The 22032-nt window shown below is 40.4% G+C and overlaps 1 protein-coding gene and 1 pseudogene across 3 annotated transcripts in view; both read right to left on the bottom strand.

Moving 5' to 3' along the window:
- Positions 1-498: 498 nt before the first annotated feature.
- On the bottom strand, positions 499-10611 carry LOC103468131 (protein TANC2-like; annotated as a pseudogene).
- Positions 10612-10705: 94 nt separating this feature from the next.
- Positions 10706-22032, bottom strand: part of LOC103468132 (actin-related protein 2/3 complex subunit 1A) — a 15808-nt gene continuing 4481 nt past the window's right edge. For 2 of the 3 annotated variants that reach the window (XM_008414992.2, XM_008414993.2), the window contains exons 4-10: positions 21528-21750; positions 19753-19860; positions 19347-19553; positions 19180-19255; positions 18759-18949; positions 16553-16643; positions 10706-10888 (exon numbers count right to left, since the gene is read on the bottom strand). In XM_008414992.2, the coding sequence (XP_008413214.1) occupies positions 10883-10888; positions 16553-16643; positions 18759-18949; positions 19180-19255; positions 19347-19553; positions 19753-19860; positions 21528-21750 (902 nt within the window). In that variant the 3' untranslated portion in view covers positions 10706-10882. The remainder of the gene's footprint in view (positions 10889-16552; positions 16644-18758; positions 18950-19179; positions 19256-19346; positions 19554-19752; positions 19861-21527; positions 21751-22032) is intronic. The other variant, XM_008414994.2, reaches the window with a different exon arrangement.

Raw genomic sequence — 22032 nt, 5'->3', positions numbered from 1 at the left:
AGCAAAAGAAATAAATAAATAAAAATAAAATAAACAAGTAGGAATATATTTCACATAATACTCCTCTACCATTGTGTGGCTTTGATGATTGAGAATTTGTTTTTCTTTTCCCCCAATAATCATTCTTTGCTCTGCCTGAAGATACCAAACCAGGTAAAATGTTATTGGTTGTTAAACTTCAATGCAAGATTAAATGCTTACAGTGTGTGCTGGTCATTTAAAAACTGATATTGAATGTAGAACTTCAGTGCAGCAATTGGGAAAGTGTTCTTTTGAGTTATGATTTTCTTCAAAATTTTAGAATATACTTTAGACTCTCTTAGAATTCTGCTGGATTCTGGCGACAATGTCCAGTTAAGTGCAATCTTGTCCAACCAAAACCTGGAAGTGAGTGCTATTTGGGATTTTAGTTGTGCATTTGACTTTTTAACTTCTGAGGGAAGTTTATTTTAAGTAGTTAATTCCAAACCCCAACTTAAAAAACACTTTCCGATGAGATCCTTTGAACCATTTTTATTTTTTGTTCTTCTTTACACATTTGACTCAACAAAGGGTCTTCTTGGTTTGACAGGAGAGGTAGGTACAATCCTTTCTACTGACCTGTCAGAGCAGTTTTGCCTAACCGGCAGTGTTTGGGCAACCTTCACATCAAGATAGGAAGGGTTCTGACTTGAAACTTGCCCCGAATCTTCATTCCATTGGGGGTTACTAGGGACCACCTTGCACAGATCCATTTTGACCTGTGCAAGGTGGAGGTGGCTGTTGTGAGCGTTGTTGTTGCTACAATTATAGTAGGCATTAGATAATGGCGCTTCTGGAGCCAAGCCTCTCTGGTTGGTAGGGCTTTTGCTAGGTGACGTGACAATTGTGTCGACTGAAGAAACAGCCCAGGAGCGAGAGAGGCTGAGGGAGGACGCTGAACTAGAAGGAAACTGCTGCTGCACCCGTACCGACTTGTCTGTAATGCCCATAAAAGGTGTGTTCCTGGAAGAACGTCCTGCCTCTCCAGGATATGTCCCTCCTCCAGTCATTCTGATCTCTGACTCCAGAGAGGAATTAAGAAAAGGATAATCATGACAACCATAAGCATCTCCCATAGATTCTAAAGGTAGATCCATGTGCTGGGCAGAGACTGACGTCCTGAAACCTTGACCTTCATTAGTTAGCAGCCCACTTGCAGTGTTGGAAGAAAAGCGCACATTCACACTCTGGGAGTGTAAAAGAGACCTGGGAGGAGGAGTGAAGGTGGAGGTCGGGTGGGCATTAAGAGGGAGATGAAGTCCACCCTGATGTTGATAGTTAAAGTCTTGCAGTGACTGATTGCCCATAGCTGCCTCTGTAACTTCCATTGGGTAGTAAGCTGCTTTAGACTGGTTGCGGCTGAACTGTTGAGGCTGGCTAAAAACATTTACTACCAATCTGTCCGCTGCTGTTCCTCTGCCATGCACAGGTGTTGCTTGTGTCTGGCAAACAAGTGAAAGACCCACATTTTCCAAAACATAAGATGCTCTGGAACCGACACTGCCACGGACAAGTGGGCCATGTCTGACATGAAATGGTCTAGGGTAAAAGCCTTCCCATAACTCTGCTAACTCTCCAGGAAGATTGATAAACTGGGAGGAGGCAGAACTCCCTAAAACCAAATCAGAGTGGACTGAGGAGCTTGGCTGGCTGGAGCCACTGGCTTTTGGGAGGGCTGCGTTTTAGCAGGGATTTCTGATCAGAACCAAGGTTGTTCTGATGCCTGCCCTGATTATGATCTGTTGGGCTAAGCACTGAGAAAGTTTGAAGGTGGTGTTGTCCTCCACTTTTAAACATTGAGACAGCTCTTTGTGGATGCTGCAGGGATGATGAAGGAACACTAACATGATGATGGATGGGGGAAGAGAGGTCTGCTAAATGAGTGGGACTAGAGGGGCACTGATGCATATGAGTTGGAGAGAGAGAAGATGGTGATTTCAGTCCGGGTTAGTAATGGGTGTCGAGACTTTGAACTGTGTGAGGAGGAAGAAAGGACGAAAAGTCTTCATCTTCTCTGAAATACCCATCTTTTTCTTTCTCCACTTCCTCATCTTCCCTGTTAAAGCTTTCCATGTTCTGCACATGAAGACGGTTGGAATCCCTACACCTGGCTTCACTGGTGGACATCACCATCTGGTGTTGATAAGCAGAGGGAGGGCTTTGTTGCTGTGAAACTCGCTGACACTCTTCTTTCACTTGAGACAGAAGACGTTGGATTTCCCTGTTGGATGGACATAGACGGCTGGCCTCAATCAGGTCCTCCAACGCAGCATGAAACTGTCTGAAGGGACACCAACAACAAAACAGAGCATTTTAAAGAAGATCAAAGAAACATAGAAAATGGAACTGAACTCCATCCATCCATTTTCTTTCACCCTTGTCCCTCAGTGGGGTCAGGAGGTGCTGGTGCCTCTCCAGCTAACGTTCCAGGCGAGAGGCGGGGTCACCTGGACAGGTCACCAGTCTGTTGCAGGACATCACAGAGACACACAATCATGCACACACACACTCACACCTAGGGGCAATTTAGAGAGGCCAATTAACCTGACAGTCATGTTTTTGGACTGTGGGAGGAAACCGGAGTACCCGGAGAAAACCCACCATGCACAGGGAGAACATGGAGACTCCATGCAGAAAGACCCCAGGCCGGGAATTGAACCCAGAACCTTCTTGCTGCAAGGCAACAGCTCTACCAGCTGCACCACTGTGCAGCCCATACTGAACTCGTTCATACAATTTCTTCTACAAATAAGTAACTTCACCCTGTGTTTTCTAATCTTTTTAGCTGTTATCCTCTTTTGTCTTGCCTCTCTATGGAGGGGCGACAATTGACCTGATTATAAATCTCCAAAGAAAGTTGTTTCAGATGTGCTAGAGACTAGAGGTGCTCCAATCAGGTTTTTTGCTGCCGATTCCAATAACGATCACCAGTCAGTGCCAATCACCAATAATGATCACATGGAGTGGCTGTTTTGTTTTTTCATATAGGTATACATGCATAGCTGTTGCCTTGCAGCAAGAAGGTTCTGGGTTTGATTCCCGGTCTTTCTGCATGGAGTCTCCATGTTCTCCCTGTGCATGGTGGGTTTTCTCCAGGTACTCCGGTTTCCTCCCACAGTCCAAAAACATGACTGTCAGGTTAACTGGCCTCTCCAAATTGCCCCTAGGTGTGAGTGTGTGTGTGTGTGGATGGTTGTGTGTCTCTGTGTTGCAAGTAAAAAATGAAATGTTCAAAGTCAAATACAGGTTGCATTCAAATAAACAATCCTAAGTTACTAAATCAAAAGTGACTGAGAATCCTCTCGGTCAGTTTTGCAGTCAGTGCAAACTGTTGCGCAATGTCAAAAGTGACTGAGCGCTAAGACCCGCCTCCTGGCTTTGATTGGTTGTTCCTAACCAAATGGAGTATTCCTCAGAATACAAGGAGGAGGCAAATCAACTTGATTTTTTTCACAGATTCTGCTTCATGTTAGGACGTAGTGCAAGTTGTAATACATAAAAACGTCTGTTTTTAAGTTACATGTTGCAGCTTTAACCAGACCTTCTATGTGAGAGTCCACTGTCTGGTGGAGCTTGAATGGCTCTACATCTGTGCTTACGTTCCAGTAGCGGAGGTTTGTCAGAACCTCCGCTACTGGAACGGATGGAACTCGGCATGTTCCACCTCTGGTCAGTTAGCTTGATGATGTGCTTCACCCTCAAAGTCATTTTCCATCACAAGACACAAACTTCCCCATTCACTCAGAGCATAAAAGTTACACATGACATTGCTTAGGATTTGCTGCTGCACACTTGTGCAAAGTGAAGGAAAGAGGGAGATATGTTGCACATGGAATCTCTGCGTCCTGCAAAGTGTGAGACATGGGTGATCAGTTTTTGTGATCGGCAACTACAGCTAGTCATCGGGGAATTCCCATCATATATACATTTTCATGAAAATTGGCTGATTTATGATCAGTGGCTGATCAATCACACACCACTATTAGAGACCTCTGTCAAAATGTCTTACAATGGTTCATTTCTTTGTAAAGAAATGTAAAGTAAAGAAGTAAAATATGAATTAAAGTCATTAATCAATCCATCCACCCATTTACCATCTTCTTCGTATCCAAGATCGGGTCAGAATCACTGACACTGTGACACTGAGTATTTGAACATTTTCAGCTCATTCTGGCATTTCCTGGCCAGACGTGGTCTCCTTCCTCCCAGTGGGACTTCTGGTAGCACTTTATTTGAAGGGGGGTGAATAAGACTGTCATAACTCCTGTCATGAACATCAATAAGCCTTCATGAATATTTATGACTGTTGTCATAAAGTGTCATTCGATAAATTATGACACTTTTAATACAAAGTTGACATTATTCAAAATGTCTTTGTTATGACAACTTGACATTAACCAAGAAATCATTACTGATATAAATTTGTTCTAAAAGTATTACTGAATGCACTTTAAAAATTAGATAACTTTATGTTATTAAAGGTAAAGTTTAAACAGTTGTACCGGACTTTCTCGGAAAACCTTTAAAGGGAGGCATCCAGGAGGCATTGTGATCATCCCAACATTTGTGCATAACCATATCCCCTCAACTGTCTAATAATTGGTGCCAAATGTTTGCGCTACAAGTGTTTTTGTTTGTGCTACTATCATGTTAAAGAATTTAGTAAAAGTTTCCTGAAGTCATGATAGTGAACCCCACACATTCTTCAAGTCAAACAAATTGGTGTCAGCATGTTTGTGCTGATGAAATGTCCATTTGTGCTGTTTAGAAGACATCACTGAAACTTCAAAGATCAACCAGCATTAACTGAAAATCAGTCATATCTGAATCCATTACAAAACTAAGCATGATAGTTTTATTCAGAGGTTAAGATCACAAACAAATGAAAGAAAATACACCGAATATTTTCATGCTCTCTATTCCACTAACTTGACAAATAGCCTATAACCTGCTTTGCCAATTTAATTTCATGTAACCAGCAATTTCTGAGTCAAACTGATTAACTTTTGTGATGGAATAAATAGATGCATGTGGCTTCGTTTAGCCCCGGCTCGGGCATAGAAGGCCTCGTAGGAGTCGGACTTCAGCTCTAGAGCCTTTGTAGCAAATTCCTCAGCAAGGTTGAAGTCCTATCACACAAACACACAAAAAACACACAAATAATACATAAAGATTTGAAATTCCACTCAAAAAGTACTAGAATTGTTTTGGTTCTAGTGGCCTTTATTTGACAGTAATCTGACAGGAAGGTGCAAGGAGGAAGGAGGAAAGACATGCTGCAAAAAAACAGAGGATGGGACTCGTAGCAAGAATGGCTGAGTCAAAGTCTGCAGCCTCCGTAGGGAGACTGGGGTGAGTTGAGCCACCTTTTGTTTCTAGGAAGCGGCAAAGAAAAAAAAAGTGTTGATCATGACACCAAGTAGATAGGAGAAAAGTATTATTTAATGAAGCTTGTGAATGTAAGAAACACGTGGCTAAAGCGGTTAGACTTTTATTTCTTAAACAATTTTCCAGTCTTGAAAGTGAATTTAGTCTAACATAAGTTTCATAAGAAATGTGTTTAGACCACAATAGGTATTTTTTAAATTGGTTTTATATATCAATTGTATGAGCTACAACAAAAGGTCATAAACCAAAGAAACGTGTAACATTTTAGGTGTAGACCCAAAAAAAAGTTGAAATAGTTTAGGGGTAAGTTGAGCCACTGACTCAGCTATGATTCTCAAACAAGGATTCAGTTTTGCTGCTTCTTGTGGCTCAAGGAACCTCGCACCTATGCTTTACCTATATGAGAAAACATTTTTTGGAAATACTGTGTTATCAAAACAGTTTTGTTTAAATATATCAACTGGAGACCAAACTAAGGTTGTTTTGATGATCTTGATTCTAACTATGAAAAATGGCTCATCTTATCCGGGTGTTTGATACACACGGAGCTCACTCTAAACACTGCACCATCCAATGCCCATGGAGATCAGCTAAAGTCATTCATTCAGTTGAATTAAATACAGCTTAGTTTCTGATTTTGTAGCAGCTTTGTCTCGGTGCAACTTGTCACCATAAACCCCAGTTTTTGTGGAGCATGGCTACGTTCTCCAGGACCACATGAATGAAATCGTTGTGGGGGGAAAGAGGGGGCTACTGGCACTGGTCAGATGTGAAGTCATCCGTCATGTAAGGTTCAAATTATTCATCAGTTGTGCCAGGAGTTAATGCTGGGGTTTCCGACTGCAATATTGCATCTGTCATCTGCAAAAACATGCATCCAAAAACATTAATTAGACTTTATATATAAATAGTTTAGGTGTATACATTTGATTTGAATGACAAAACTTTCTAAAACTGTTTACTACCATTTTACAGATTGTATACTTAATTTGATAAGTTAGGGGAGATTCACATATTTGCATTTCATATATTATGTCTGATTTTGGGAAACTATGATATAAAAATTATAAAAATATAAAAATATATTCATTAATGACAATGTTCCAATAGAACTTAATGTGCCCACAAACAGCTAGAAATGAGCGTTATGGTTTAATTAAATACAAATTCCTGGATCAACTAAAGTCTGTGCAAGCAGAGCACCAGGACAACCTGCAGTAACCTGAAGATGTCTGTGATTCTGGTAAAGCACAAGCCCAGAGATATTATTAGCTATTCTTGCTGGAAAAGTGATTACAAAAGAGACAAATCACCAAAATAAATTGGAACGGGTGACTGGTTCCAATTTAATTTCAAGACCAGTCACTGGAATGGGCACGAATAGATAAAAAGTTTCAGAACAAATAGTTGAAAGTAATAAATTGATCCTGAGGCAACCAAAATGCACCAGAATGATTGGTTTTTGAATTACCGCATAAATTAGTAATCAGTTCACGGCGATCAGAGATAAATTTCTTCTTTAACAACGCTTCATTTTTACAAATGAGAAAAGTGCAATCTGTACTTAGCTGCACACATTCTAATTAGACATGGCAAAATATTAAACTTTGCGCCAGTACATTTTAATCATTGAAAGTACTGAATCATTCAACATTATGTACCACCTACCATTGGGTTCTTCCAGTTTAGGAGCTGCTGACTGAGGAGTAGCTCCAGAGCTTCTGCTGCTGCTGGAAGGATCAGCCAGTGTTTTGTCTCTGCTCCCAACTAGTGCTGTTCTTCCCCTCGGTGCCTCTGCTGTGTTATAGTGGTACTGCAGTGGATTTCAGTCTGATTTAGTCTTTTCTTCTGGATCCCATGTAGTATTCATTTCGTTGTAAGCCTTCTCTCAGAAGTGCCCACTACAGATCGCCATGTTAGTTCAGGATCTAATTTACAAAGCAAATAAAACTTGAGATGCAAACATTGCCACCATGTCCACCAGATGTGAGAAATATGAACTTTATTTGTATAAGGTTGTAGGTGTCCTTGCCTCACAACACAAACATGATCTTCCACCACAATATGAGAGACAGAGAGAGAGAGATCAGCAATCTGTAAAAAGCCTGAACTGCCAATTCTAATTTTGGCCGATACTAACTTTTTGTGTTTCTGAAATGTTGCTAAATATAGCAAAGAAGTCACTGAGATGGCAACAGTGGTTTCACTATTGTTAACTACAAATGTGCAGACATGACCTGGTGGCTGGGTCTGTCAATCAAACCTCTCCTATGCCAGAGCAAAAGAGTGCAGTGGTTGATATTTAAACCTTTGGTAAATAAGATCGGTGGATAAAATCGCTTTCACAAGTATCAGTCGATGACCCATCTCCCAAAACTGAGGAAATCGTTTCCAATTTATCAGCTGGCTGAGTGATCAGTGCCCCCCTATTTAGATGTGAAAGTGGCAGAGAGAGAATGGGGAAACGAATGTTCATCAAATGCCCTGAGGTCAGGACTGCAACCCCAGACTAGGCCTCCCATATGGGGAGCATGTTCTATTGCTGGCCTGTGTGTCACCCTGAAACTACATGTTTTTTTGGCCTCATCCTTAACTTACATCAATTTACATAAATACTGCATCAACACACAGAAATTGTTTCACAAATACTTCCTCCAAATCTCTCTTTTTCTTGGAAGAATACTAATACATACATATGTGGTTTATTTGGACATTTCTTATAACTATCATCACCAGATTATCTGTACTGGGTAGTAAATGTGTTATAAATAAATAATATAGATTTGTTTTAAACAACAGTTAAAAAGTGAGTGAAAAGTTCAAAACACATGTTTTATTTTACAATCAAATGCAAACTACTTTTGTTAGAAAAAAAAACAGTCGGAATATACAGAGAAGTATAAAACATGGTACCAGTACCAGAATCTCTGTAATGTTTTGGGTGTGTTTACAGGATTAGTAACCCATTTTTGTAAAGTGCATTGAGATTACATCAGTGGTAAATTGGCGCTACAAAAATAAACCGAATTGGACTGAAATTGTATGGAACATGTTGTTCGAATTGTTTGGTGTTGGAATCAATAACCATAAAGTTAACTTAAATCTTGGAAATAAATTCCCACACTTGTTCTAAGGAGCATCAACTTTACCCCAGCTGTGCCTGGGGTAAAGTTCAGTCCCAATCAGCAACAGCTGACCCTATGGATGTATGGCCACTCACGTCCTCTTAAGAGGGACTAGTTTGCACTTTCACAGTCAGAAAGAGAGGTTGCTGCAAGATCTATGGCATGCTGCAGCAGTTGGTGTGCTTCCTAACAAAGATAACTTCTGAAATTCTGACCAGGGGGAACCATGAACTCAAGGGGATTGTCTTATATTATTGTGAGTCATCTAATTAAACTAATACTAGACATACGGATATTTGGGGGGAAGTTAACTGAAGCAGGTTTAAAACCCAACTATGAAGTACAGGATAAAGGAGATTATTATGGGATTACATCCATTTGCATTACTACTGTATAGCAAGACAAGGCAGGGAACACAAAGGACCTCAATAAACAATTTGTTCATGTGGTATTAGATTCTCCATGAACATGGTATATAAGAAGAACTTAATATGAATTCAGGTTCATATTACTTACACTGTGAAATTCAACAGTGCCAGAAATGTGAACTTTATTCTTGCAGTATCCAAACAAAGGTTTGATGTTTCCTGTCAAAACAATTATAAATCTCCAGCTGCCTAACAAACATCCAGCCCAATTAGTCTATTTTCAGTCTTCCCAGAAGAACTACAGTGTTGTTGTTGTTGTTGTTGTTGTTGTTGTTGTTGTTGTTTTACAACTACAGGTGAAACAGTCACACACTACAGGCACCATGTCACAGAAAAGAGACTGTAGCATCACGGACAGTATATGGATGAACTCCCTGTGGTCATTCAGCACTGACCTGCTGAGATCAGCACAAAGTGACTATAACATCCATCAGCACAAGTAATATTACTGATCTCAAGTTAAACATCCAGATCATTCTGTTCAGTGTATCAACCTCAGGTCACTTATCATTTTTTACTTGAATATAATTATTACAAAGGCTTGGGTGCGTTTTGTTTTGATGAATTTGAAAGATGTCATGTAGGATTTGTTCACACGAACATGAAACAAAACTCTTTACAATAACATCCTTCCTTCGGTTTCACACAACGCACACACTGAAATAAGCCTTGAAGATGCAGTAAACCCACCTCAACTAATGTTTTGTCCTCAATACACGTGCGATAAAAACGACGTGTGGCTGGTAGATGACCGGTTGGTTGGTCACCGTCCTCCTCCGTAAATACGCGGCGGAAACCAGCGGGTCGAAGTACATAAGGCGGATTCCAGTGTATTCCTACGCCCATTTCATCACCGGAAATAAGAGTATTATTATCCTTCAAGGATGGTAATATTATGACCGTTCATCTCTGTCCACGAGTGAACAAGCGCTGACGTCTGGAGATTTCCTTCTGGCACGAGCCTCCTTCTCCTGTTGTGGTATTTATTATTCATGAGAGGGGCGTGGTTAACACGTCCGAGCCACGGACAACAGTAGAACCTCCTTTCTTTCCCTCACTCCCCCCGGAGGCATCTGTCAAGCGAAAATTGATTGAATAAGGACATCTAGTGGTCAAAGGGACACCTGCACCCAGAAAAAATGAGCGCGTCGGTGAGGGTGATCAGCAAGGACAGGAAGTAGTACGGAGGCATTCTCAGTGCAAAAGTTTGAATTGAGGAATTGAATTTTCAGGAAAAACAAAAACTTCCAAAGTTTTTGCAATGGTGGATGTTTTTCGATCTTTCACAAATACAAAACAGCAGTTACACCACTTCAAAATCTAAAGTACAAGATATAAATTGTATTCTTTGAATCACACTTTAAAAAATCTTACACTTACAGTTTTGTCCCAAATGATCTGAAACAAATATTACCAAATAAATCTGCATACCTGTGTCAGAAAACTTTTTTGATTTTTTTTCACTCAGACACAAGTTATCCCTTAAGATTCCATTCTACAAGTCACAAAATATAGAAGCTCTGCCCTAATATTTTTTGTTCCTGTCAGTCCAGTATATTTGAAGCAAATGATGACATTAAAGGAGGACGACCCTGCAGCCAAGACGATCACATGGTTAGAAACGTAAACGTGTCATTATAAATGACACTGTGTACATTGTCTTGTCTCTAATGAGGAACTGAATGTTATGTAATTGATGTATGCAGTTCTGAAGGACTGTCTCCACAGAATGATGCTACAATATAAAATAATAAGAAAGCTTTATTTATTATTCTTTTGATCCACATAAAAATGCAGCTCCCCTAGCGATGATAGTATTTTCCAGTTCTTCAAAGCAAAAACAAAGAACAGAAAACTGTCTGTTTATGAAACACAATGGTTCTGCAGATGTTTTAGAAAAAAAAGTAGGCTGGTCTTGATTCAGTCCTGCAAAACAAGGAAGAAAACATATTAAATGATCCTAAAATAGTGTTTTGATCATCAGTCAGCAATAATAATGATAAGTATAGCAGCAAACAGCCGCTGTGACTGGTGGCTACAGGTTTTCCTGCCTCGCCATCCATCGCTGTCGGAAATGCTCTCACTTGTCCCCTTGGCAGAACATTTGGTGAATCTTGAAAATGGCAATGAATCCAGTTCAGTATGAATCCAGCAAAAAGTCTCTAAGGTTTGACTAAAAACTCATCTTGTGCAGAAGAGTAATTCTCACTTCCTGTTAATTGTTAATAATAATTGGTGAGGTCTTCCTGTAGGCTTCTGAATGCATCATGTGTGGTTATCATACACAGGGAGAAGCTGAAGGAGTCACCTAATAATCCTCAGTTTCTACTCTGAGTGGAAGGAACCAATGTGTGTACCGGTGCTCCTTTAATGCTCAAACAATCTGGTACAGATGACATATCAGGGAAATATGGCTGTTGGAGTGTTCCATGGGGCACACTGGAGTCAAATTCCAGTATAATTCTATTTGCCTCTTTAGAGGTTAATGAAGGTCATTCATGTCCAGTTTGGTGCAAAGTAGATGATGCACCAAACTCATCATCTAATAACAAAAGATTGGACTTTGCCATTTTGCCACACCCACATGTCAGTGTTGAGAGAAGCATTCAGCCTCATGTTGTTCTATGTCATCAGACACAGGCTTAAATTAGTATGAATCAAAGAGTAAAAGGAAGACAACTACTCAGTAAAACAGATGAGTTCCTGTTCAAAAGCAGTGGGACTAAGGCGACGTTACCAACTGACAGTATAAATGTGATGAGTGCTGATCATTGGAAGGAATATATAGAAAGACAGACATAAACTTTATTAATCCCTTTGGGTCATTTCTGTATCCCACACAGTACTCTAGATATGCATCAGACACTTAAAGGATTAAATAAAACAACAAAAAAATAATAATATTAACATCCCAATCTTATAGTCAGTTTGTTTCTGTTGTGCTCCTGTCGGCCCTCGTCTCTCCTAGTGAGGAGTTGAACAGATCAATTGTGTCAGAGACAAAGGAGTCCCTCAATCTGTTAGTTTGCACTTGGGAAGCAGCAAACTCCCACAGAACCCGCTTTGCTGGCCGCTAATAACAGTGTGCAGAGGTTGGCAAGCATTATCCATAATAATCAAGAGTTTCTGCAACGTTCTCCTCCCTGCTACTGTTGCCAGAGTCCAGCCTTGTGCCGACTGAACCAGTCTGACCGATTTGTTTCTCCAGCCTGAAACGTCAGCTTTGGAGATGTTTCCGGCCCAACACACCACATCATACGACAAGACGCGGTAACACTTTTGAAGGGGTGTGCATAAGACTGACATGACATTGTCATAAACATGATATAACACCCGTCATGAACATAACGGCGTCTTCATGAATGTTTGACTGTTGTCAGTAGGTGTCATTAAGTAAATGAGGACACTTTTAATACAAAGTTGATATTGTTTAAAGTATGTCATGTATCTCTGTGTATTATTAGATTACTCTGTCATTTGTTGTTAGTCTCAACTGTGACTGTTGAGACCATATTTGTCATTAATATGTTTCCTTTCCTCAAGTAGACTGTAACATGTATCACCAGTTATAAATTTTATCATCAAGTGTTATTATGCTGTCAAATGTCATTAAGATTTTTCATTTTACCTCAAGCCTTGAGCTAAAACTAACAATAGTAGAACATATTGGACTAGTTATAACTAGTAGTTTTCAAACACTTTGTACTTGTGAAACTGTAATGTTTTAAAACCATCCCAGACATCCCTCAAGCAGTTCTCCCTCAGCTTCTGCTCCACTTTCCTCCTGTAGCAGTTTTTTGCCTTCTTCAGGCAATGCTTTACCTCCCTATATGCTGCCTTTATCTTCTCATCTTTAGTCCTGTAGGCCTTCTTTGGGTTGAGGACAGTCATGACTCCCTGTGTTACCTATGGTTTGTTATTTGGGTAACATCGAACAGTCATAGGGGTTTGAGGCCGGCACCACGTCTACACAGAAATTAAGATAATCTGAGGCAGTGAGCTCCCATGAGTGACCAGTGGGGGCAGGGGAATCGCCTTGTATGTGTAAGCGTGAAAATTGGAGTTATGAGAATGTAAAATGTTTTATTTTGAAAGGCTCCCCGGATGGGGGAGAGGAGCGAATGTTCGGGAACAGCTGAGTGCGGGTCAGCTGAGTTCGATGACATTTGATTGAGTAGCGGAAAATAAATTAAATCTTCTCTCTTGCTCTCGATGAAGGCGGACGCCCTCCCTGCCCATGCCTGTCCTGCTTGCTTTGTTTTTGTCCTGTCTTTTTCTATATTTTTGGAGCCTTTCTTTGCACATCATCCAAATCTACAAATTATGGATCTGGTCAACCGATCTCTCAATGCAATTGATCAAATYTTCRACAAGAAGTCTGGCCACAGGAGAGCCTCTTGTCCTGTGGGGACACACCCGGCAGGATTCATCCTGAATATATGCTGTTTGGAGCTTGTGGATTCCTGGCTTAGACAAATTTGTGACAGACTTGGCCGAACCAGCAAACACTCGGACTGTTGGTGTGGACAGAGACGAGGACTCTAAAACTCACTAACCAGATGAAATCAATTTTGGAGAAGTTGCTCATTTCAGCTCAGTGGAACGACCAAACTAATCTGGATGATTGGGAACTGAGATGTATCAGAGAGACTTTAGGGAAGATTGAAATTCATAATCTTCCCAACCTAAGACATTCTGTTTATGAATTGGCTTTCCCCGTGTGGCCTTGGAAGGGCTGCACATCTCTAATGTCTTCAAAGATATGTAAACACAACGCTCTTTCCTCCTCACCCCCTCCTGTATCCATGGAGTTGCGAAGCTGAACGCTCCTAAGGACATTCCTACATAAACAACACCTTTATCGGTCTTTGCCAGGAGGCTCAGTAACGTTTCTTTGTGGCCCTTTGACGTCACCGCCTTCACTCATGTCTTTGTTTTGCCCCTTTGTTTTGTCTGGATGTTGTCATCTGCCCTAATGTGTCCTTTCCTCTTTTTTGTTTTAGAAACAGTGGAGTTCTCCCTATTTAACCCAGGAAAGGATTATTTTAATTTATTAGTAATATCAGAAATTGTGGAATACGCACTATTTAGATCAATATTATACAACTCAGCAATGGAATCAGAATTAGAATTAGAATAACTACGAACTTGGAATCCAGAAATATTTAACAGGAACAGTCACTGCTTAGTTTATATTACTTTTAACCCAGAAAAGGAATTAGATCAGGTTTAGCTTATTTTATCAGAAACTGTAGAGTACTCACCATTTAGAAACGGAATTAGATACTTAGCAACCCTGAACAGGAGCACTTAGTTTACATACTTTAGAACAACATTAGATTAGTTTTCTATCCTCTTTTTTTCTTTCCTTTGGTTTGTTATTTTGTTTGTATTTCCTTTTAACTCATGTAAAGCACTTTGAATTGCCATGTTGCTGAAAATGTGCTATATAAATAAAATTACCTTACCTTACCTTAAATGTCCGACACTGAGAAAGAGCTCAATTATTTCTGTGGATTATTCTACAAAGGAGAATCACAGTATCTGGACACCCACGAGTCTTACACTAGTGGCACCAGTGTAAGACTCGTGGGTGTAAGACATTAGTGTACAGTAAATTGATTATCCTGTTCAGTTGACAACATGGCATAAACCAGTCAGAGTGAAATCCATGGTGACATGATTAAAATCTCCAGATATTATTACGAGAGGTTCAAGATATTGCATCTGAAATTGTGCTGTGACCCATTGAATTCTTTCACAGACAGCAGCTGGCTCTATACTTGTCAGATGATCAAACTGCTTCCTCTGATTTTTCCACATGTCTTTGCATCCCTATGGACTCTGACCATTGTAAATCTGCACAGAGCAATGGTAGCATCCAGTATGATACCAATTAGACATGTCTCTGTCAGGGTGTACAGGCTGCACTCACAATAAATCTGCTGTTTCTCCAACACAGACAGCTTGTCCATCTTATTGGGTAGTGAGTTGACCTTCCATATCGAAGGTTAGGGTCAACCTCTGGTTTTCGATGCCTCTGGTTATCGGCAAGCCTGGTCTTTAGCTTAGCCCCAGTTATGCCTGCATCCACCGTGCTCTTCCTGAGGGCCAGCAACTCCTCTCTTGACTAAACGTGAGAGCTGACTCTTGTGCACAGTTCTGCTGTACACATATGTAGTTAAAACAAAGGTAAAAAAAAATTTAATTAGAAGTACTGAGGAGCAACTGGAATTGCTCCTCAGCCCTTTTAACTTTCTGTTGGGTTAGGACATACTTCTAACAGACATTTTTTCTCGTCTTAAGGGATTCTACTTGCGTACCAAATTTGAACTCTACGTCATCTGACCACGCCCATTTAGAATTCCTTTAAAATACAAAAATTCTAGAACAATTTGAGTAATATTTGAGTTTTTGTATATGTTTACTATGGTAATCTGGCCTCTTTTTTTATTTATTTTCGTGTTTTTTATATTTTTTGGATTTTCTGTGATATTTTGAAGTTACTTACATTTGCTGTTACATTATTTTGAGATTATTTTTTGGTTTGCTGTGTTTCCTCACTTTTTGTGTATATCTTTGAGGGTGGCATTACCACCCACGGCCCGCCGGAGCAGCATACAAACAGGAAATTGGCGGGATAAAAAGGGTAGTGGAGTGGTTGAGAGAGGCGGACGGAGAGAAGGACACAGAGTGCTGGCCAGAGGGTTGCATCCGGCAATAGCCGGCAATAGCCGGGGAGAAGTTGGTTGGCAGGACTAGCAAAGCGGTGGGGCAAAGTGCACCGATCCGGGAGACGTGGCACCAGTAAACGCGGATCGCACACAGCTGGCAGGTGTGTAGTTGCCCAGATCTGGCGGTGTGGGCAGAATGCCTTAGACCCAGCGTTGGTGATCGCTGGAGGTGGCCGAAAAGGAATGCTGGCAAGGGAGGACCAGGCCCTGGATGATGAGCGCTGGCCAAGTGATGGAGAAATTCTGGAGAGGATGCGCCACCTCCCTTCTCTAAGACTTTATCTCAAGCTTCTTTCCACAGAGGTTGCGTGATATTGCCCTGCATTTTTTTAGAGACGTATTTTGTAATAAATTGTCAATCTTAATCAGCTCGTTTTTAAAACCTGCTCACATTTGCTACCTTGGTTTTATTTAGATCATACCACTCAGGTCCCACATTTTAGGCCTCCAAATTAGTGCTTCTTTTATTCTCTTATGAGTATTATTCCTCCAGCTTTTCCCTGTGCATGACATATGATTGAAACTCTATCCACTAACTGTTAACCACACGTGGTTGCCTGGGGGAAGTCCTTGCCAATCATTCGCCATAAAACAGAAAGTTATCAGCACTTACTAGAAGGGTGGTTTTCAACCCCACTATAAAGAGTTGCCGCTAGACTTGTATTAAACTGGACAGAAGGTGAATTGCAAGGTTCGCCAAATGCGCTACCTATCGAAGAACATTGAGAATGATGCGAGTGTTCACAAAGATTGCAGGATGGTGGTGCTAGAGCTCCGGCAGTTGCCACGAGACTGGAATGGCGCTGAGCACTGAGGGCTGCCCATTGCTGCTTACAGCTTTAACTTGACATTGTACCTTAAAATTCCAGATCACCATGGCTCCATCCAGACCTACACTGCTGTACTTTTCCACTTTGGATTTCTCCCCTGATACAACGCACAGCTGCCTGCAGGTCAAAACATATTACAGTTGTGAGAAATGCTTTCAAAAGTCAAACTAGTTGTACCTCCCAAACAGTGACCAAATGTTGAAAGCTGATAGCAAGCAATAACTCAATGTTAAATTATGGACAAAAAGGTTGCTTTTTGGTTGAGGTCGACGATTGACGGTGGATCAACAATCAATCGTCAAATTCTATCTAATTAACCAACGTTGAAAAGATGTCATTGGCTCAATGTTGTTGGCATTTTAATTCTAATTATTAATTCTATTTTAATTCTAATTAAAAAGCCAGCGTCTAATCCAGCGTTTTTCATCTTCGTCCTCAGGGCACACTTTATTTGCAGGTTTTAGGCATTCCCCTGCTTCAATTGATTTTGCTGAATTGCAATCATCTGAATGGCGTGTGTTGAAAGAGGGGAACATAAAAAATATGTAGTCAGTGCACCTTGATGACCATGGTTGGGAAGAACTGGTAATCAGTGTTGAATTAATGTATGATGTTTGTCGCAATGCTTCCCCTTCCCTCCTCCTCCTTGTGCTCTGGGTGGGAGAACTTTATTATTATGAGGCGGGGATTCATCACGTCTTAAATTAAGCACTCTACGTTGACAACAGTCAGTTGTGATTCCTTTTTTGTACATTTTCTTGTCTTTAAATATTATTACTGGCTGTGCACAATGTGTTGACATAAAAATGTCTACAAGTCACTACAAGCAGTGGAGCAGTCTGCCTCCCCCTTTTTTATACTAGTGTTATGTCCTAAACATACAGCCCTTTTGCTGCTGGCTTGTTTGCAAACTGGTTCTGAATTGAATTCTACTCTGAGCACTTTTGCAATATTGCAAGTTTGGAATTTTACTCTCATCTTAACTGTGTTTACTGAAAACAAAAACTACATTGTTTTGTGCCTATGCTGCAGTCCAATAGGTAAATGTGATCATATATATCAAGTAACCTAAGTCTAAGATACATATTCATGAATATTCATTAGTGTGTTCTTATTCATTTAACAGTTAGTGTTCAAGTGGAACTGTACAGTCTCTATGTTTGTTCTCAGACCAATAACCATGTTTCAAAATTTTTCACATTTTTGTCTTCCTCACTCTTATTTTTGTATTTTTCAGCTGCTGCTCGGCCGTTTGACCCAAAGCTGACTGACCAGGACTACAGGAAAACTGTCAAGAAGTGGCTTCACTATGCACCAGAGCAGGAGGTTTGCCGTGCAACAATCCAATTTGGTTGGCATCATCCAAAGTGATGCCAACCAGCTCTGGTTGTACTCACCCAGAGCCGAGTTACCCCAACTCATACTGTTTCCTTGGTTCATACAGTACAAAGCTTCACCTCATGGATTCTGTTATTCTATGGTCAATAGATTGTTGTTTTGACAGTCAAAAAGGAATGAAATATATTTTCAGATCTGTGCCTGTTATCTTAAATAAAATGTAATATTAATGCCATGTTGTTTTTAGTTTGTATACACACATTTTTGGAAATATGGTAAAGAATTTTGAATGACATAATGCCCAACATTTGCCAATAAAATTGTGCATTTAACATCAGGGCAGAAACTTTTAATGGTATGTTATGATGTAGACTTATCATACCAAAAATATACATGAATCAATATTGATCCCATATTCTTGATTCAGTATAAAATCAATACAAATATGCATGCAGATGGAATAGGTGAAGGCTGAATCAGCATTGAGTCCTAACATTGTTTTAATGTAAAACTAAAATGTGCATATAGATCCACATTCAGATGATGGTTGAATCAACATTGATATGGTGTCAGTCATGTCACCAACCACTTTCAATATTGTTTCAATGTCAGGCTTCAATGTGGATTCACTGTTTCTGTTTAACATTTCAACATTGATTCACTCATGTTTTGCCATCTAAATTAACTCTGAATCTGTCTGTATGATTGGATTGAATTAACCTTTTTTGCAAAGTGCCTTTAGAGGATATATATTTTGAATATAGGCTAGGTAGATAAATGGAATTTAATCTATATAAATAAAAGGGGTTTAACTAAAATTTGATGATGATAGTAGGATGAGGAGGGAGAGAGAGAGAGAGAGAGAGAGAGAGAGAGAGAGGCAGTGTCTCCTACATGATGCTGTTCTGATGAAGAGTTTCCAGCTCATTGTTATCCTCCTCAGTGGCCTTCTTGTCCAGGTTACGGAAGTGCTGCATGGCTGACAAACTGCCCTTTGATGTCTGCTTTGGGATATCCAGCTTCTTCACACACTCCAGGGCATGTGGACCTGTGTAGGTAAACAGGTAAGGGCAACAATCGTGGCCCTGAAATAGACAGAGGAGAATAAATCAAGTCAAAGTCAAAGCCACCAATGAAAATATGTTTGTCTTCATAATGCATTTTAAAAATTTTAAAGTCAGGGGAAAATTACTGGGAGTTATCAGAATCCCAGGTTCTTAAGGTTTTTTGGTTTTCTCCAGTGTTTGAATATGTCAAACACTGAAATGTTTCTGTATCACACAATACATACAAGCAGTGAGCAGGTATAATTTACCGCAGCAACAATATCTGTAGGGTTGACATAAAGGACACTCAGAAGTGGCAGAAGGTCTGTGGCTAGCTGGGTTACCCTGAGTACAAGGATGAGAAAGGCTGTAATACGATATGGACTGCATTATTTAGCACTCATTGGTTTTTCAGATGAAGAATATCTATACTCACTCCTTCCCCTGTGCTGCATCAGCCACAGTGAGGCTGCTGTTGTGAGCCACCCAGGCCAATTGGTCTCCACTAGCGGAGAAGGAGACACTGTGCACCCACCCACCACAGTCTTTATGCTCCAGCAGCAACTCCCCGAAAGGCATCTTGGTCCCCCAAGCTGTGGGACCTGGTTTGTCCTCGATGTCCTTGATGTAGGTTGAGAAAATCCTGAGAAGTACAGAGAGCTGCTATAGCATCTGCTGGTTTCGCAGCAGCTTTAACAGCTACACTGATCTAAGCTGAAAGAACATTTTCAGATAGCAACATTAACTTTTAAAAATAAGTCAGAAAGGGTTTAAAACTGTCACAAAAAATGTGAATGTTTTTGTTTCTTAGCTGATGTATAAAGGCAGGACTCTGGTCTTACCTGCAGTGAAGATCTGCAGACCCAGCTGCCAGTAGAATGTTGTTGGGATGCCAGTCCAGACTGAGAACTGTTGAACGGATGGACTTCTTAATGTGCTTGCTCAGCCACCTGAGATAGACAAAACTCTGTGTCTGATCTGCTGAAAATCCTAACAATCTGCTTATCAAATAATGCTCCACATTTATATTATTATGGAGTACAAATCCTGCCAAGACTGGCAAAAACATAGAAATAATTTTATAAGTTCAATGTGCAAATATTGCATGAAAAAGGTCTTTCCCAAAGTATTTGATTACACTTTGTGGCACAAATTAATGCTTAGTGTTTCCAATAGTAATACTGTAACATAAAGTTTTTCCATTTTCCACTGTACGTATTTAATTAGTTTACTTTTCAACTTTTCACACTGTGAATTAAATGCATCTTGCTGATAACATATGGAAGACTTATGGGCAGTACGCTTTGGAGCATGTCTGGTTCCAAAGCACATTTAAAGTTTGGCTAAAACAGTTCTTTTAATTCCAATCTCCAGTGTGGCAGCAGAGTGCAGATTAATGTTGAAATCAATAGCCCAACCCTGATCCAAAATTTAGACTTCTTTGGCATGTTAAACAAGCTTAGGGTTGACATGCAGAACAGAGGAAACTAAACAAGAATTCTATGTTATATTAATACATGGGCTAAATAGAGGAGTAGGCAGTTTTTTATTGAGGAGAGAAAGAAAAGGCTGCCATAAAGAGGCTGTGGAGGGCGGCCTGGGGAGTCTAGCTGGTTCAGGTTTGGGAAGGCTAGCTTAGCTCTGCACAGAGCACTGGGAGGCCCACTTACTAGGGCTGATGCTGCAAACTGGTTCATGACAGAGAAAGGACTGGAGCTGTGGAGGAGGATGGAGAGCAGAAGGCCAGAATGTCTGGCATAAGTGGCTCGCTGATCATCACTGCAAACATTGCCTGGCATTGCCATTCAACCTCCTCCATTAGCAACGTCAAGTCCATTGTAGGAATTAGAGGTGACCAGTCCTGCAGACTGACGATACATTTTGAGGCTACCTCGAGTAGTCTCTGGAGAGAGCAGGGTTGAGTCAATGTATCATAATATTCTTTAATAGTCCATTGAGGACCCAACAGAGAACAGGTGACACAGATGGGGTAACATACACAGGGGACTAATCAGGGTAACGAGGAACAGCTGGGAACAATTAATGAGTAGACACAACACAAGGACTAAATTAACAAAAAACACATAAACCTAAATCCACACCATACATTTTCCTCTTGGCCATGCCCCTTAAACATTCTCAAAAACTAAAGATTTTGCTGACTTTTACTCCCCCTCCTTAATTGCATACTGAACAAGAATTAAACCAATACCTCAACATCCCAAGGAGGAGTTTGATAAAGTTTAAGGTTTGTAAACGTGAAAATTGGCAAAAATGTGCCCTGTTCCCCAAAATAGTTGCTTCTCTGTGCATTTTAAGACATACCTCCAAGAAACTCTTTTTCTTTTTCTTGGACGTGCCCAGGTCCCAAGTTTCAAACCTCCATGGTCTATGATTTTTGGCTTATCTGAATGTAGTGCAAAGCACTTTGGTGTCGTATGAACTTGATACAGCGCCATTTACTATTTTTTTTAAATTGGTATGTATAAATAGAATATGATGGAATTATTTTTGACACTGTCAGTCATTTTGACTGACGGCGTCAAAAACGTTAGACAACAAAAAGTCTAGCGTAACCTCTGCTTGGGGTCATCATAATCATCCTAACCATGCTCACCAGTCATTCTCCTTTTCAAAGTAGCAGACAGAGATGAGCCGAGCTCCACTGCCCAAAGCAAACTTGTTCTCCAGCGGGGACCATTTCACACAGGTGGCAGCACGGTTGATGCGTACCAGGACAAGAGTGGGCTTCCACACACCATCTTTCAGAGTCCACACATAGGCATTACGATCAGAGGCACAGGTCACAATACGGTTGGACACAGGTGCCCAATCAACACCTGTGGACAGCAGATCCTCCTGTTAGCAAAAACACTTCACTTTAAGTCTTAAATTGCCAGTTATCTGGAGGAAAAACTATGTAATGTCCTTCATCAAACTTTTCCTTGAATAGAAGTTCTAATAAGGTATTCATTGTTGTATATACATACACAATAGGGTCCACATCTTATAGTACAACATGTGTAAACCAGTGAAATGCAGTCCTCCTCAGGAGTGATAACCAGGGGGGAAATTTGAAATTAGTTTTAAATTCTTGGGGGTACTATGACAAAAATGTATAT

The sequence above is a fragment of the Poecilia reticulata genome, linkage group LG8 (assembly GCF_000633615.1).
Source record: "Poecilia reticulata strain Guanapo linkage group LG8, Guppy_female_1.0+MT, whole genome shotgun sequence".
Taxonomy (NCBI): Eukaryota; Metazoa; Chordata; class Actinopteri; order Cyprinodontiformes; family Poeciliidae; genus Poecilia; species Poecilia reticulata.
This window is presented reverse-complemented; position numbering and strand designations above follow the sequence as displayed.